The sequence below is a fragment of the Durio zibethinus genome, chromosome 21, assembly GCF_047325235.1.
Source record: "Durio zibethinus cultivar Kanyao isolate XHJ-2024 chromosome 21, ASM4732523v1, whole genome shotgun sequence".
Classification (NCBI taxonomy): domain Eukaryota; kingdom Viridiplantae; phylum Streptophyta; class Magnoliopsida; order Malvales; family Malvaceae; genus Durio; species Durio zibethinus.
Window position 1 is genome coordinate 12,727,192 of NC_143182.1, and position 19,459 is coordinate 12,746,650.

General features: G+C 28.5%; 1 protein-coding gene across 3 annotated transcripts; it reads left to right on the forward strand.

The window, feature by feature from the left end:
* The first annotated feature begins 6,761 nt into the window (after positions 1-6,761).
* Positions 6,762-10,429, forward strand: LOC111306257 (rRNA (cytosine-C(5))-methyltransferase NOP2C-like). 3 transcript variants are annotated; one of them, XM_089750546.1, is made up of 5 exons: positions 6,762-6,908; positions 7,000-7,127; positions 8,079-8,197; positions 8,964-9,101; positions 9,230-10,429. In XM_089750546.1, exons 1-5 carry the CDS (start codon positions 6,834-6,836, stop codon positions 9,349-9,351), a joined length of 582 nt encoding a protein of 193 aa, XP_089606672.1. In that variant the 5' UTR covers positions 6,762-6,833; the 3' UTR covers positions 9,352-10,429. The 3 variants fall into 3 exon arrangements, with proteins under 3 accessions (XP_089606672.1, XP_089606673.1, XP_089606674.1); XM_089750547.1 differs by having other exon boundaries at positions 6,771-6,908; positions 9,006-9,101; XM_089750548.1 differs by lacking the exon at positions 6,762-6,908 and having other exon boundaries at positions 6,998-7,127; positions 8,056-8,197.
* The last annotated feature ends 9,030 nt before the right edge of the window (positions 10,430-19,459 follow it).

Below are 19,459 nucleotides of genomic sequence, written 5' to 3' on the forward strand. Positions count from 1 at the left end.
AGTCTTTACCACCTTCATCATCCAAACCCTGATCCTACCAAATAGTGGCACAAGTGCAACCACTAGACCACCATTGACTTCCACCAAAGCCAATTCTATCACCGCCCTCAATAGCCCGACCTTGCTCTTTTCACCCACTTCCAAAGAATTCACCTTCATCCTAGCCTCAATCATCCAAGCCATAACCTCTAATGAACTCAATCACCCCATACTCTATTTACACAGCTACAAAAATTATTATCTTCACCAAAATTATGAAATTTGGCCAACAAAAATTCATAGCCTATTGCCATATCAATTGACCCAATACCATCATTCAATCTCTCCCAATTCCTAAAGCCACTAGGGATACTTTTTTCATTTGATCTTCTCTAAAGCTCGTGTCTAACAAAGAGACCAAGAAAGAAACACACAGAAAACGCAGAGAGGAATTAATCTTCAGCCACAAAACCAAAAGCCATAATCTTACGATCAATTTCTAGAAAATGCAATCATATACAACCTAATCATTGTCCTAAACTAAACCAATTTTCAGAAAAGCCACAGAAAAATCTTCTTATATAGAAATACAAAGACAAAGAATCAAATAGAGGGCAATTAAGTGACACCTAATTTCTACCATTAAATTTCCAACAAACAATCCACAATCAAACACAATCCACCATAAACCCAGCAACAGTCAATAATAAAGAAAAAGTTTAGCACAAGAAAATTAAAAAAAAAAAAACATCTCCCTTAGGTTACGGATCCATGGTGTTTTAAAGAGCTTTAAATCTTCAAGTTTGGTGAAAAGAAAGACTTAATAGAAAGGAAAAGCATACCCAAATTTGGTGGCCATTGGGGCAGCAAAGAAGGGGACAAAATAGTAACTTCAAGCTTAGATTGACAAAAACCCAGCAAACTTTTAAAAAAATTGATTGTACCATGTGGAAGAAGAGAACGAGAAGAGTCATGGGAAAATTAAGCAATTCCAACACCGATGATCAGTGATATAAGGTGGTGATGATGATGAAGCATCGTTTGATTCTAGGTATTTGAAGAACAATGGTTGATTTTCTTCTAATTTTAGAGAGAAGCTGAAGAATCTAAATGTGCAGAGAAAGAGTGAGAAAGAATAAATGAAAATGAAAAAAAAAATTTAGCTTTTAAACTAAGCCAAAACATAACGTTTCACTAGCTAGGGAAGATTCGTGTTTTTTTGTTAACTCTACCTATGTTCAATCGCCACTTGAATTGCTAGCCCCTGCCTTCAAATCAAGTCTAAGTCGATTGCAAGCCATTTTTTTAAGCCATTCTTAGAAGAAAGCTTAGCTTTAGTTAAAGCTTAGCCAAGTCGTGATTGTTTTGTTATTTTTTTTTTTGTTATTTTACTTATTATTCATTTTTTTGAGTGATTTTTTTAGAAAAAAATAAATAAAAATATTTCCAAGAATGATGAAATTTTTGAAATATCAAATTTCTTAAAGTAAAATAATTTTATTTAAAAAAATTATTTTAAGAAAAAGTTGAAAATATCAAATTTCTTTAAAAAATAAAATAATTTCAAAAAATATATTTCAAAATAAACATTTTAAGGAAAAGTTGAAAGTATCAATTTTTTAAAAATAAAAAGTAACAAAAAATAAGGTTTAAGGAAAAGTTGAAAGTATTAATTTTTCTTAAATAAAAAATCTTCCTAATTTCAAAAAAATATATTTGGGAAAAAAGTTGAAGTATCAAATTTTCGTTGAAAATTTTTTAAATGTTAAATAATCTAACAACGGAGGCCCTATAAAAAAAATAATAGTTTTCTTATATACTCTTGAGGTGAGAAGTTTTTTTTTTTAATTTTTTATTGAAAGTATTGGAGTCAATTAAGAATAATTTTCACTAATTAATTATTTGATAAATTTTTAAGGCTTAATGGATAACATAAAATCAAGCTGTTACCATCATTTGATGGCTGTTATGAGGGTGCTATAACCTTTTTTACACGTAATCATACTCCTAGACTTTGTTCTAGTTTTGTAAACATTAAATCTATTTTTTAAAGATATCTAAGTCAAGTATAGCTTTCTCTTTAAATTGGGATAGATTGAGTTAGGTAGCCAATCACACCTAAACAATAAAGATTGGTAACCACTCCTTAAGTCAATATTTAGCGATGGGTGTACAGATTAATACGTTATGATAGTTTGGCAACTTCACTAGTGAAAAGCTAAGAGTTAGGCTAGCAAATCAATTAGTGTTATCCAAAAGCCTAATAAAATTGATTTTTTTTTAAATTTTTATTTATTTATTTGTCTTACTTTTTTATTTTGCTTATTATGTCATTCATATGCATTTGCATAATATGAGTTATATACCTGAGCTCTGTTTCACTAAAAAAGAGTAAAATACCTACACTTTTATGAGATTTTAATGCTCCACAGTGGCCAGCGAAATAGTCTCACTCAAATTGAATCATTTTTGTTTGTAACCTATAATGGGTAAGGATTAGGGTACCTCATTAGTCTGTAATGAAGAAGGATGTGAGGAATAATTTGGGAGCCTTTAGATAATCAACCTTAAACCACATATAGTGACTATAAATAGAGAGTCATTCACTCTCATTATACAAACACCAGAACCAGAGTAATAAAATCCTTACTTTTGCCTTAATCATTTCTGTTGTTTTTTTGTTAACCTTTCTTTTGTGTTTTCTAAGCTTGTGTATTTTGCCTTTCTTATTGGTGTAGTGCCCGCACGCTTGTGTAGTAGGCTAAGCTAAACTTAAGCATATGGAGTTAATTTTTAGCCTAAGGCCGCACGAATTCAGACGTAAGATTAGAGCTTATGACATGCCTTGAATAACCTTTTTACAAAAAATTGAATAGGGTTATTCAATGCATTTCTGGCCAAAATTACCTTGAATAATCTACTTTCATTTTTTTTAGGATTATTCAAGGTGTTTCTAGCCAAAAACATCTTAACTAAACTTCTTTCTATTGTTTTTTGGAATTATTCAAGGCTTTTTTGGCTAGAAAAAATATCTTGAATAATCCCTTACAAAAAATTGAATAGTTCAAGGCGTTTCTGACCAAAACACCATAAATAATTTCTTTTCATTTTTTTTTAGATTATTCAAGGTAAATTGTACAAAAAATGCATTCAATAATCTCTTTTTATCTTTTTTAGATTATTCAAAGGTTTTTCTGGCCCTTACAAAAAATTGAATGGGTTTATTTAAGGCATTTATGACAAAAAAAACACCTTCAATAATCTTTTTCCATTTTTTTTGGGATTGCTAAGGCGTTTCTAGCAAAAAATGACTTCAATAATCTCTTTCAATTTTTTTTTTGGATTATTTAAGGTGTCTTTGGTTATTCAAGGTTTTCTAGCCAAAAACACATTGAATAATTCTTTTCCATTTTTAGGGGATTATTCAAGGTGTTTTTGGTAAAAAAATGCCTTGAATAATTCCTTATAAAAAATTAAATGGGGTTATTCAAGGCGGTTTCTACAAAAAATGCCTTCAATAATCCTTTCTCATTTTTTGGATTATTCAAGGTGTTTTTTTACCAGAAAACACCTTGAATAATCCCTTACAAAAAATTAAATGGGGTTATTCAATGCGTTTTTGGTCAAAAATACCTTGAACAATCCCTTTCAATTTTTTTAGAGTATTTTTGGCTAGAAATGCTTTGAATAATTCTTTACAAAAAATTAAATAGGGTTATTCAAGGTATTTCTAGCAAAAAAGGCCTTAAATAATTCCCTTCAATTAAAAGTTAAAGTATATAACGGCATTTAGGTCAACAAATGCCACAAAAATATTTTTTTAGTGGTGTTTTTGAATCCAACTGCTGCTATGTAAGAATTTAATGGCATTTTATAAATAAACACTGTTAACCTTATAAAAACACGAAACTTTGTGACATTTATTTAAAAACACCTCTAAAAAACAACCACTAGATCTCCATTTTGGTTTAGTGTTCAAATAATGAATCTTTGAATTTCAAAATTTTGTAATTGTTGTGAAATCAGACTCGGACATTTTAAGTGTCTACATCTTTGCACAATTTTTGTTTCATAAAAACTATGCAAATAGGGGCAACTATAGATATATTATTTCATTTCGGGTTATCCTTAAATCTCGAGTTAGTTTAAATTGGGCTTTGAACCTAACCTATTTAGATTTGGCTTTATCATTTGAATATTAAACTCATATTATATTTTGGACTTAATGCAAACCCATTTGTTTTATTGTTTTACTTATTTATCTTTTCTTTTATCATTATTCTAAAAAAAAAAATGATAAAAAAAAATATAAAACAAATGATAAGATTTGGTGGATTAAAATTTTAAACTTCAATTGCTCATTGAAAGTAAAATTCATGATAAAAGGGATATGATGCTCAGTTTCTAAACTGAAATCCTATCTTCATCATCTTTATTTAAATTATTGTGCAAACCACCAAAAGAAGTTAGAGAGCAATTACATAAAAAAAATAAAAAGAATTAGATAAAAAACTCAGAATGAAAAACAGAAGCAATAATAATTACACAGAAAGGGGACCAAAAGAGAGGCATTCACCATTAGCCTTCTTTTCCATCCAAGCCACTACCTCACCTACCATTCCCTATCATATTCGTCATCCATACCGTGATCTTACCAAACAATGGAACAAGTGCAACCACCAGACCACCATCGACTTCCACCAAAGCCAATTCTGCCATCACCCTTAATAGCTCGACCTTTGCTTTTTTCACCCACCTCCAAAGAATTCACCTTCATCCCAACCTTAATCATCCAAGCCATAACCTCTAATGAACTCAATCACCTCATACTCTATTTACACAACCACTGCCATTATTGTTTTCACTAAAATTTTTGAAATTTGGCCAATAGAAATTCATAGCTTATTGCCATATCAATTGACCCAATAGCATTATTCAATCTCTCTTTATTCTTAAAGCCACTAGGGATACTCTTTTCATTTGATCCTCTCCGAAACTTACATATAATAGAAAGATCAATAGAGAAACATAGAAAATAGAGAAAGAAATTAATCTTCAGCCACAAAACCAAAAGCCATAATCTTGCAATCAATTTCTAGAAAATTCAATCACACACAACTAAATCACAATCCCTAACTAAACCAATTTTCAAAAAAGCCATAGAAAAATTGTTCTACACATAAATATACAGATAAAGAATCAAACAGTGGGCAATTGAGTGACACCTAATTTCTAACATCAAATTTCCAACAAACAATCCACAATAAACCCAACAACAATCAACAACAAAGAAAAAGTTTAGCATAAGAAAAAAAAGAGGAAGAGAACTTCTCTCATTTAGATTTCAAATCCATGGTGTTTTAGAGAGCTTTAATCTTCAAGTTTAGTAAAAAGGAAGACTCAACAAAAAGGAAAAGCATACCCAAATTTGGTGGCCATCAGAGCAGCGGAGAAGAGGGATAAAGCAGTAACTTCAAGCTTATATTGATAAAAACTAGCAAACTTTTAAAGAAATCAATTATACCATGTGGAAGAGAGGCATAAAAAGAGTTCGTGAAAAAATTTTGAAGTAATTTTAACGTCAATGATTGGTAACATATGACGACGGTAGCGGTAGAGCATCTTCAGATTTTGGGTATTTAAAAAACAATGACTGATTTTCTTCTGATTTTAGAGAAAAGTTGGAGAATCTAAATGTGTAGAGAGAGATTGGGAAGGAATAAATGAAAATGAAAAGAAAATTTTTTAGCTTTTAAACTAAGCCAAAACGTAGTGTTTCACTACCCAGGAAAAATTCACATTTTTTTTTAATTCCGCCCTTCTTCAATCACCACTTGAGCCGTTAGCTTCTGCCTTTAAGTCGAGCCTGAGCCAGTTGCGGGCCATTCTTCAAACCATTCTTAGAGAAAAGTCGAGCCGCAGTTAAAGCTTAGCCAAGTCGTGATTATTTTGGTTTTTTTTTTCTTTCTTTTTTTTTTGTTATTTTACTTATTATTTATTTTATTTTTGAGTGAATTTTTTTAGAAAAAAAATAAATAAATATATTTTCAAGAATGATGAAAATTTTGAAATATCAATTTTCTTAAAATAAAAAAATTATTTTAAGAAAAGGTTAAAAGTATCAATTTTTCTTAAAAAATAAAAAAATTCAAAAAATATATTTTAAAATAAACGTTTTAAAGAAAAGTTAAAAGTATTAGTTTTTTTTAAATAAAAAAAAAGTTTAAAGAAAAGTTGTAAGTATCAATTTTTTTTAAGTAAAAATCTTTTCAATTTTAAAAAATGTACTTGGTGAAAAAGTTAAAAAGAAAAAATTAAAAATATCAATTTTTTAAAAATAAAAGCATTAATTTTTTTAAAAAATAAAATAGGAAAAGAAATCTTAAGAAAAAGTTAGGTTATTAATTTTTAAAAAATTTTTTAAATATTAAATAATCTGTCAACGAAGCTCTTATAAGTAAAATATAAATTTTTTTGTATACTTTTAAGGTAAAAAAATTCTTTTAATCTTTTACTGAAAGTATTAAAGTCATTTAAAAATAATTTTTAATAATTAATTTTTTGATAAATTTTTAAAACTTAATGTATAATACGAAATTAAGTTGATATTATCTTTTGATAAATATTATGAGAGTACTATGACTTTTTTCATATATAATCATACTCTTAAATTTAATTTTAATTTCATAAATATTAAATTTATATTTTAAAAATACTTAATTCAAGCTTAAAATTTTCTTTTAAAATAAGACATATACCATTAGATAACTAATCGTACCTGACGACTACTTAAATCTAGATATATTTAGCGATGGGTCCACATCCACGGTAAAGACATGTTAAGTTCCTTTTGAATGAAGAAGAGAGGGAGGGACTCGCAGCTTTCCGCAAAACCTTCCCACCCTTCTAAACCCAACTCCCAAACCCAGGCACTCTATCTCACACTTTTATTGCCCAAAGTCAATGCATTTTTTTCTACATATATGCATAATCTGAATTGTTTTGGTTTTGATTTCGCAGATAAAGATGGATGCAGCATCTGAGCGTTACAGTTACAACCCCATATTGCGATGGAATCCTCGGGTGGAAGATTACTTCATCAAAGCCTACGGGTCTCTTCATTTTGCTCAAATCTCCAAAGCCTTAACGTATGCTTCTTTCTGACCAACCAAACTCTCTAATCTTACCACCTCATTTTCTACCTTCATTTTTCTTTTTCTTTTTGTGTTTATAGTTACGTGCTCATTTCTAATCAAATATTGATTTTGCCTTTTGCATTTTGCCTTTTGCTATTTGCTATTAGCTATTAGCTATTAGCTTTTGTTTTTGTTTTCCTTTTAACGGATTTTCAAGGGCAATGAGCAAATAAAAACAGAGTCCATTACTTTTTCATGCGGTCTTCACTCATTCATGTTCTGCCATTGTTGATTTTTGATTAGGCGTCCATCTTGCTATTCTTGTATTCGAATGAACACTCTCAAATCCACAAGTGATGCTGTCGTTGAGAAACTCAAGGTCTGAAAATGATGTCGAAGACATCAATTTGAAAAAGACTAAAGCAAATAATAGTATTGACTCGGACATGGCTGACAAGCAGTCGAGCTTACAAAATGAACCCCTCTCTAAGTGTCAGATAGCAGGGTTAGAAACTTAGAATATGATGTATTTGTTAAGGGTTCTGGACCACATGCAATTGGTTATGGTTATGCACCTGACAAACCTCTGAAGGAGGTACTTGTTAGTAGGAAATGTGCTGAAGCAGTTCTTCGAGGTGCTCAGGTACAGCGTGTTTCTTCTAATGTGTAATATAAGAGAAGTTAAATTTTTTATTGAATTTTATCTGTCACTTAAATTTGGAACTAATGGTTTTCTTTGTATCATGCATGAAGGCCCTGCAATTGCTTCTTTATATATTAGTCAAATTTGAGGTTTATCTTCTCTGTGAAAGTTATCAACAATTTTTTCCTAACGATTCCAGGGGGCCTTGTAAAAGATTGTGTTGTTAGTGCTCATTTATTGACTTGAAGCTCATCCCTTTTTTTTTTTTTTCCTTTTCTCATGTTGGTTTATCTATAGGTATATGTTCCTGGTGCCTGCAGGTCTCATGGTGAGGAAGGAGATTTAGTTGCAGTTTCAGTTGCTGTGGAGCAGCCTGTGCCTGATGGTGGATGGGAACTTGGTATAACACGTGGAACTGTTCTGCAGGGACTGCAGACAGGTAAACGGTATAGTTTTTGCTTATTCTTAAGTCATCATTCTTTAATGTTAATGCTTTACCATTTTGATCCTTTGATCTTTAGTGATTGGATGGTACATAGATTTAGGATTCACTTTAACAAATAAGAATATTAGTGAGTCATTTTCTGATTTAAGCTTTTTCATGAAAATTTGTAGCCTTTCTTATTAGAAGGATCAACTAAGTGTGTAGTAGAATGGGATGTGTATAAATCTCAAGTGAACTTGTTACATATTCAGTTAAAACTACTCTGTTTTCTATGTGACTCAAAAGAGGGTCAAGATGTTGATGCTATAAATTTCAGGTGTTGAAAAGAAGGAGATTTAGGACTTTTAGGACTGGACGCCAGGAATAATTATGGTACCAAGTGACGAGGAATTATGTATCTATATTGATTCCAATCCATTTGTCAGGACTAGAGTGTAATATAGCCTAAACTGAAGATTACAAAAAGGAGGTTAGGGTAGAAGAAGAGAAAGCAAGGTAAAATAAATAGCTAAGCTCAATTGGCACCAGCTGTTGACTGGGGCTTCTCATATTTTATAAATGAGAAATTGAAGCCAGAATGCAATTTACTTTTATGGTTTTGACAATTATATTTAACTTATAGATGAATTAGTCTAATTAAACATGTCTGTTACCTTATATAATATTTATTGTATTTAAGGTTTGTATTTGACTGGTTATATCTTCTATTAATGCAAAATTGCTATAATTTCTTGAATTGATATGATATGGTACACTGTAGATCCTTATTACTTTGAACTAAATGGATTATACATTGGTCAAGGAACAACAATGTTGTCAAGAGCTGGGATCTTTTGTGCTTCTCAAGGAATTGCTGTTGATATGAATAATCAAGTATTTAAGTTGCCTTTGTTTGATGGTACGGTTCATCCTTTATCCAAATGTGTAGAAATGCTGCAATGGACATGGAATTATACTTTTTTAATTTCTGGATGATGTTTCTGAAAGTTTGAATTGCTCTTAGTAATTTTCTTTTGTTTTTTACAGATGTGCTTGAGGGGGAAATATTTCTTCGAAACCTGCCAAGCATTGTCACTACTCATGCTCTTGGTATCATCCCCAAATATTTGTTTTTTATGCTAATTACACAAGTACTGTTTCTTATTTAGGATCCTTTATTTTTAAACCATGGGATGCTATGTATCTACATGCTTGTTTCTTTCTTCATTTTTCTCAATTCTTTCAAGCTTTGAAATCTCTTCAGTGGAGAACTATTATGAAGCACTTTGTACATGTTCTGGAAATTGGAAATTAGGCACTGTAGAACATTATGGTGGATTTTATTAAGACACAAATAGGCAGTTCAATTTTCTAGTGGTCTACTTTTTGATTTAGCTTGAATATTAGAGGGTAGAACAAAGTCAGGAATGACGTCCATCTGGTTGTGATTGGGTGTAGAAATTTATCTACCCAACTGGTTATTCTTACGGAATTCAGAATAGGAGGGTGTAGTTAATGCTCAATTCGCTGTTTGTTTCGAAGCTTAATGAGGTGTGTTATGTTGTACCATCCTTTTTGTTCTTTGGTGATTGATTCTTTGGCCATTGTTGATTGTGCTTTTTCTAACCGACAATTATTTGGTGATGCTGACTTAGAGATTGGTTAAGAACTAGGGAGGAGGAATTGGTTCAGAGGTTTGATTCCTCATCTCCACTTGATACTATTAGGTTTTTCATAGCCACGTTTGTTGTAGGCTCCAAAGACACCTGAGTTGAGTTTGTGAAATGAAGCCAAGGCCTTAGACCGTTGAACAAATTATAGTGTTCGAATGGTCTTTCAGTGTTGTTAGTATTTTTCCTGTGCAGAGAGCAATTTGCTGTGAAAGAATCAAGAAAAGAATGGTCAGAGCACTCTTTTTGTGAAGTAGATTGGTGGTTAACTCAACTAATTGGATCAGTTTTTGTTTGCTGTGAAGAAATTTGTTGGATGAATTATTTTTCACGAAGAAAACTAAGATCCAGGAAATATGGTCTTTTTTACTTTGTGAATTTCATAGCACTCAAGCAGGAGGAAAGAAGTTTATTGACCATAGGCATAATTGAAGCAGATTTTGCTACTAACCGCACATGTTTTCTGCTTCCTCTCCCGAAGAGATGTAAATTTCTCCTACAAATCTTATCATTGTTAGTCGTGCTTAAAGCTTTGTTTTGAGAACAGCTCTAGTTGTCTCCAAATTATTACGTCACAAGCTCGATTAATTTAATTAGATTTGATAATTTATGTATTTATTTTTTTGTTTATTTTGTATCAAATACATATAAAATATAAAAATTATTATATCATAGTTTGTGCTCAAAATGTCAAAAATACGTGAAATATGAAATATATATTTTTTTAAATTTATATATATATTTTTAGCTAATTTATATATTATTTTTATTAAAATTTTAAATCATATATTTTTTAATTTTTTTTATATCATTTTTGTATTTTTATTTCATATTTAAGATTGACGGGCTTTAACTTAACCACATTGCCATAATACTGCAAGTCTAAAAATCTTCTCTGGATTGGAATTGCTTTGCACTGGTTGTTCAGATTAAAAAGAAATCATTCGGTTTACACTGTTCTGAGCTTGGCGAAAAGTTTGATTATTAGAGTAACCAAAGATTAAAATTGATTAGTTGTGTCAAATTTAAAAAAAAAACAAAAAACAAAAACAGATGGTCAAATACGGCTCTACCAGGCCAGCCTGGCACCACATGAATGCAAAAACTGAAAAACACGTTATTCGCCGAAAAAGAAAAATAAAATCCCACATCATGGGGGCCCAACAGTCGTACATCTTTCACTCGTGACCGCTGTTTGATATTTTTGTTATTTTTTTTAAGTTACTATAAAATGTAAAATTATAATGGATTGAAAGAAACACGTCACATAATTATTAATTTAAAAATAAAACGCATCTTTTTATTTATTATATTAATTTTTTATTTTTTAAGAGTTTATTTTTTATATATAGAAAAAAATTTTAAATTTTATAAATGAAATAAAAGATTGATAAGTGACTTTTTTACTTTTTGTTATATCCTTTAGGATTTATGCGTCATGACGGTGGAGTTTAAATATATTATTACAATGAGGTGGTTATCTTCTAACTATGTTGAATTTTAAAATTTCACCGTTAATATATTAAATAATTTTTTTAATAACAATGCTTAAAAAACGTGAATATTATGAAAATTTTAAAATCCTAAAAAGGAAAATACACTTAATTGTAAAAATATATTTAAAATTAATTTTTATGAGGTGTTATTATATGTATAGCATCTATACATTTACAATATATTATATATAACTCTTAAACTATTAGTTCACCATAAATTTATAAATATACCTTTAGAGCATCACAAATGATCACATCATTCATAAGAAAATATAAAATTTTATAAGTCCTTAAAAATAAATATATAATATTTTTATAAATCTTTAAAAATAAATACAAAAAAAACTTTATATTTTTAAATTAATAATTTAATATTATATAGTTCATTGATAGTATATATAATTTATATATTAATAATATATCTAATATAAACCATATATATGAGTAGAGATCTACTTATATTAATGTAATTCTTGTATTTTTTTAATTATTAAATCAAAATTAAATTCATAACTCATTTAAATTTAAATAATAATATTTTTTTAATAAATTTGATCCAAATATCTAAAAAAAATTAAAAATTACATTAAAGCAAGTAGTTAAATGTGCGCATAACAGAATTTTGCTAATCCTGCCATAAACTACCATACGTTGTTTCCTCGAAGAAAACGTCACTATAAAACTGTGAACAATCGATGCTACAATCAAACTCGCCCGTTCCAATTCTGTCATCAACGTACCATCCCATTGTTTCATCAACCGCTGGCGAATTAGGTGCCATCTCTACCATGTCAGGCCAATAATACTCGAATCCATCGACATTGAGTTCTTCAGTTTGCTCCAATCTATCATGTTTATCATCGTCTAAATCAGCGTTCAATTCAACTTCTAGAGCACGAACTATTTGTTTGACCCTATCTTTTTCCAGCTCCTCCTTCTCCGACTCATCCTCTAGTAGTTCCCTGAGAAGTGCTGCATCAGTTTCAGTAACTTCTAGTTCTTCAATATCAATAGCCGGTAACATTTCGGTTGAAGCTGAGGCCATTCTTTGAAGCGGATGATGAGAAAAATTGGATTGGATAGAAGGAGATAAAGCAGAGAAAAGTGTCGGTGTAGTGATAATAGGGCAAAGCTATTGACTTAAATAATGGGGGGAAGATAAAGGGGTTAGAGTTTCAATTTTTGCCAGATCGGATAACTTGATCACATTGACAATTGCATATACCTAAAAGTGCAAAAATTAGTTCAAACACATGTAATGACTATGAAAGTTCAGGTAATGGTTACAATGGACAAAGTCAATATCAACCATGAGCTTTTCCTGACAATGGGGTGGTTTAAAATTTTTTTTCTTTTCATAAGTCTGTTTTAAACCTATTTCTTTATTTGGGGTACTCCATGTCTCGTCATTCTCATATTGCCATATCAGTATTTTTTATTTCTTTCTAATTAGGGATGATATTCGTTCCTGTTGATTATGAATTTGTCTTTCTGTACAAATAATTTTTCATAAAACGGAAATTCATCATATTATTTTACAAGATGGTAAAACAGAAAGAAATGAAAAACATTCATATTCTCCGGTTAAAAGGGAAAAGAAAAAAAACACTAATATGGCAAAGATAGATTGATGGGGCTTAAAATACTCCACATGTAAGGAAATAAGTTTAAACCAACCCTATTAGGAAATAAAGAATTTAAAGTACTCCATTCTTGAAATAACAAAAAAACCTCTAACCATTGGAATGTGACGTGGAGGTTTTAAGTGGGAAATTTCATGTTCATTATTAAATTTGGTAATTTTAAAAATGATATAATGATGTGATATAAAAATATAAAAATAATATAATTTAAAATTTTAATAAAAAGTTTACAAATTTAATAAAAATAAAAATAAAACATTTTTTATTAATATAAATTATGAGATATTAATTTTTATATTTTATATATTAAATATAAAAAATCCCAATTATCCATTTTTTGATAACATTGAAAAACTGACCCTCTTCTTTTTTGTTTAGATTTGCGTTTGGAAAACAGATTAGGCACTTAGCCGGTATCGTACGCATCCTTGGCTAGTTCACGGTTTATATTGGAAGGAAATAGGAATGGACCACATCTATCTATTACCCATGAAATAAAAGTGCAGCTTCTACCATTTCACTTTTTCGCATTTTCATGTGAACCCCCAATAATGACAGAGACACATATTTTTAGATACCATAACAAAAAAAAAAGAAATTTATACTCAAAAATATGCTTAAGGGGGGGGTCTACTACTTTTATGTTATATAATAATCATTTTACTTTTAATTAAAAATAATTTAAAATGTAAATAATCAAAAAATTTGTTGATAAGTTTCAAATATTAGGCAATTACTATTTTAACGCTTTCATATTATATAATTATTATTTTATCTTTAACAAAAAATAATTTAAAATAAATTATTAAAAAATAAATATATCCTTAACATAAAAAAGACAATTACAAATAATGCGACGATCTCATTTTTAGTAAGTAGTAATGAGAAAGCAAACACAATTCACATAGAAAAAAAATCACAAATTTGAGCTAAATAATAACAATTACATTTGCAAACCCATTTTTATTTTATTTATTTAATTTTGTGTATAAATTAAATTGATCAAATTATAAATTTATAAAAAGAGTAAGATTAAAAAATAATTGAATAAGTTAGATAATGAAAATAATTATTCAAGAAATATAGAACATAATAGTTTTTTGAATAATTAAACAATTAAATAAAAAAATTTTATTCAATAAATTTTGATTTCAAATAATTAAAACAATTAAGAAATTATTCATTAATTATTATATTTTTATTAAAAATAATCAAATCAAATCATCAAATGAATCAAATAAATATAGTTTCTATTAAAATAAAAATTAAAGCAATTTATATTTTAAAATAAAAAATATGTATTCTCTAACTTAGTTAGGGGCCACACGCCGATGATATAAAAAAAAAAAAAAAAAAAAGTATGATAACTACCTAATTAAGCAAAGGAAGGAATCGTAAAACTATAAAGTTTTAAATTTAAGTTTTATTATATATGAATTTGATTATTTAGTTATATTTAGTTTGAGAATTAATTATTTTATGATTGTAGTTTAATTATGATATATTAATTATAATTATCTAAATATAATATTTGATTATAATTATAACTTTAAAAAATTAAAAGAAAGCAAATAACGGAAGACAAATAACACACAATTTAATTAAAATTTTTTTTTTAAATTACAATCATTAATTCTTTTCGGTCAATCTCACAAACTTGTACACTCATTAAACACCGTTAAACTCAAGAGATCTCTCCTCTTAAATCTCTAAAGAGAGTCTTTTTATTCCAAAAAGGTTTAATTATTTTAGAGGTTTCTAACTTTGCAAAAATTTGAAATTTAGTAATTTATATAAATTTAATTCTCATATATTTTAATTTATTAATTTTAATGTAATCACAAACTTTATCAACATTTTATCATTAAAATACTTACGTGGATATTGATTTGGTGATATGATCATTAACTTTGCTAACTTAATGTTGATTTTTTGAAGTGGTAACTTGAATGGATGAAATTAACTATTAAATTATGCAAATAATTTTACACTCATTTTAAATTTTAAATTTAATTTTTATACTCGTTTAAAATTTGAAATTTAGTCTTTGTTCTCGCATAAAATGTGAAATTTAGTCTTTCTAATATAAAAAATATTTTGAAAATTTTTTATAAAATTTTTATATTTTAAAATATTAAATTATTTTTTAAATTTCATTTTTTTGAAAGTTTTTGAATTTTTCCAAAATTTAACATTTTTATTTTAACAAAACATTTAATTATATTATTTTTATTTTTTGGAATTTTTATAAAATTTTCCATATTTTTTAAATTTTAAGTTGTTTAGAAAATTTTTATTATATTTTATGTTTTAAAAAAGAGTTCATAAATATTTTTTTAAAATTTTACGTATTTTCTTATTTTATTTAAATAAAGAATAAATTGAAATTAAAAACTCTTCGTATTTAGCTATTTCTTTGTTTTACCAAGATTTTTATGCTCTTTCATCTCAAATATACCAAATAGAACAAATTCCAAGGATTCGTGTCTTTTCATAGTTTAATTAATTAATTATTTATTTATTTATTTTTATTTAAATATTAAAAAATAAAGAAAATTTCTAAAAATTAAAATTAAAAAATATAGAAAATTTTATAAAAATTCTAAAAACTTAAAAACAAAATATAAAATATTTTGATTAAATAAAATGTTAAAATCTGAAAATATAAAAATTTAAAAAATGATTTTTATTTAAAAAATTAAAATATTACGAAAAGTAAATTTAATATTAAAAAAAAGCTACAAAATTTCTAAGAAAATAAAAATAATTTTATATTAAAGGAACTAAATTTTAAATTTTATACGAATATAAAAATTAAATTTTAAATTTTGTGTATGTAAATGGATCATTTTTATAATTTAATAATTAATTTCATTCATTCAAATTGCTAAATTAGCAAATTTAACGCCACATCAACATTTTTAATAATAAAAAATAGACATAACTAGTAATTGGACTAAAATTATGAAACTAAAATAATGAAAAATAAATTGGTGTGAATTAAACTATGGGTACAAATTTTCATAAAATATATGGACCATTGACATAATTGGACTATTTTAAAAATAACATTCATTTATCAATGGATGATTGGCTCAAGCAAAAAAATATATATCTTTTTTTTGTTGTTTGAATTCAAATTTGCTTGGAGGTTGTGGAATGATAAATTCTTATAAATTCATTAATCTCGAAGTAAATAAGTTTACTTGAATCAATATGGAGAAAACATATATCGTGTAAAGTCAAAAAACCTTTTATCATTTAAAAAAAAAAAAAAAAAAACTCATTTAACCTTAACTTTGGGCATAAGCATATATTTACAGCTACTAAAAGAATTCCAAATTTATTACTAAAAACCTAATTACAAGTAACCTTTTACCCAAGATAATGCTAACCAAACATAATTAGAATTTGAATCCTTAATCCCAAAATGAACCATGCATCAAAAGGCTTGTTCAAAGGTCGAATGTTTCACCAAGCTCGAATGAGTCATTCGTCCATGAGAGTTACTTGATCTATATGTAAATTTTTAATCAAATAGCAACAATTGTTATTAAAGATAGGTCAAGGCTCTCTCACAAGAAAATTAAAGATCAAAGATAAAGATAATTCAAAAGTAATTCAAGTTTCTCGTCTCCAAAAGGATTCGCGCTTTTTCTTTTTTTATTTTTAATTCATTACAAAATAAATTTTTTTATCAGAAAGTACTTTCATTACTACATAGAAACATCAACATTCGTAATAGTTCAGGGAGATTCTCCCACACAAGAAGACCAACATTTCCCCTAATCCTGGCTATATTATGAGCTAGAGTGTCTGCAGTTCTGTTAACGTGTAAGAAACGACATACTCTGTGTTGTGAAGCTGCGCTCAGCACATCCAAAGTAATCCCCGTCCCTTCCCAGTTCAAGTCTCCAGATTTGTCAATCTCCTTTACCACCATAGCTGCATCCGTTTCGACCTCCACTACCTCAAACCCATATTCTCTAGCCATGCCCACCCTGAACAGCACTGCTTTCATCTTTGCATGAAGATAACATTGAAACAGTTGCCTCGTTCGTCACTGCACATAGCACAAGCCTACCGCTTTTATACCGTACTACCATCCCCAACCCAGTTATCAAAGTTTTGCAGTCAAATGCTGCATCCATGTTGATCTTAAAATCGACTTCTTCAGGCGGCTTCCACCTCGCCAGTGCCTCCTTTCCATTATCCTCCCTGTTTGAGGTATGCGACAACTCCCCGTCTTCATTCAGCATACGTTCAACGTTGAAAGCCGTCTCACTTACAGACCCGCACGTGCCCTCATGGAAACACCTGTTTCTATTTGACCAGATCATCCAAAAGGCATACATGCATGTTTCTAGTTTCTTTTCTTGGTTCGCCTTAATCAGAAAACAAGTCCAAAAATCTGGAGACACAGCCCCAAATTCCAGCCATCCCTCACCCAGTTAGATAACCTCTCCCATAAACAGACACTAAAATGACATTCAAAGAATAAATGGTAACCTGATTCCCCCTTTCTCTACGAACACATCAGGTATCATCAATTTGGATGTTGCGCCTTTTAAGTGCACTTCTCACTGGTAATATACCCCATAACAACCTCCACATAAAAACCTTAACTTTAGGGACAGTATTAGCCGTCCAAACTAGCTTCCAGCATTGGGATCTAGTATCCCTATCTCTTGTCTCTTTTTAAGCAAAAGTCTTGCTGTATGGTAAGCAGACTTGACTGAGAAATTTCCCAGCTTTGAATCCACCCATATTAATTTATCAGGTGTTGGGATCCTACTTAAAGGTATTTGGATTATTAAATCTATATCCTCTTTGCGAAACTGACTCGCCAATATGCCTATATTCCATTCTCTCCTCCTGTGATCAAATAATTCAGGCTCCTAACTTAAATATAATTAGATGTTATCCATATATATGGATGATCTAAACACTATAATAGATTTGAATCCAATTGATCCGACTCATATACTAATAAAAAAAATAGAAACTTTAAAGAAGAAAATGTGGGATACCTAGGGATTTTTTTCTATAACAATAGGTCTAAGTTCATGTCATCTCATAACAATCATTTTGCTTGAATTTTTTAAATTTATTTTTATTTTAGTTTATTGAATTAATTAAGAAACATATTTATCCACTAATTGCAATAATGACCATTAACACATTACAATTAACCTCTACAAAGAAAAGAATAATAAATGAGATCCCTTTCAATACAATCCTTACTAATCGAAAAGAGAGAGAGAGAGAGAGAGAGAGAGAGAGAGAGAGAGAGAGAGAGAGAGAGAGAGAGAGAGAGAGAGAGAGAAATTAAAAACATAATGAAAAGAATCAAGAAAAAATGGAGGAAAAAAAACCCCCTAGGATAAACTAGACTAATGGGTTTTGATTAAGCTTTTTAAGGTGTTAATCATGCAGGGCTCAGTCCAACTTGATTCCTGAAGATTTATATGCATTCCCTTCTTTTTTTTTTTTTTTTTTTTTTTGGTATTTTGAAGTTATAAGAGATTAATCACTGATCACTGAAATTAAAAATCCAATATTCTACCAACAAATCATTCGATACAATATAAAGATATTTATGCATTCAATTTCTATTATTTTCAATTAAACATATGGAAATGTCATATATATATATATATATATATATATATATATATACTTGTTTTACTTTGATTTTTTCTATTTAGTATAGAAAAGACCATGTACTTATTTTTCATTTTAAGTTCAAAGTATTTAATATATCAAAAGATAATAATGCTATAAATTTGAAAGAAAAATGAAAAAGAGAACTAATTTTATACACTTCATATAATCTATTACATAATATAAAAGTTGTCCCCAATTAATTTTAACGGGACAGCTTAGCAATGTATCAAATGATGATTAGATGGATAATTTTAGTAAAAACTCTTTCAATTGTTTCTTGCTTTGATATTTTCGATTGTTTCATTATTTTTCAAACTTTCCGTTTCCTTTTCAGTTTCTCTTCTTTATTCTTTTCTTTTGTGAGTAAAGATATATATTTTTTTGTTTTATTTTTTTCGAATCTGAAAAAAAAAATCAAACAAGAGCAGTGAACAGGTACAATAGGAGGTAACGATTTTTTTTTTTCAAGTGACTATTTGTTGTTTCTCTACAATTTTTTTTTTGTTTTGTTTTGATTTTGAATGTTCTTTACAAATATAACGATTGTTTTGATTTTCCCTGAGGTTTGATTTTGCATGTTCTCTACAACTTTTTTTGGTTTAACGATCTTAACTCGTTAAAATTTTCAGTATTAAATTTTGTTGAAATTGTTAGAATAAATATAATTTGGTTAATTTGATTTTATCTCATGCAAATTTTGCCAACAACTTTTGATGAAGTATTTTAGTGCATGTTTGATTACATTGATAGATTTTCTGTTATGGTCCAACCTTGAAAGATTTTATATATGGCTATTGGTTA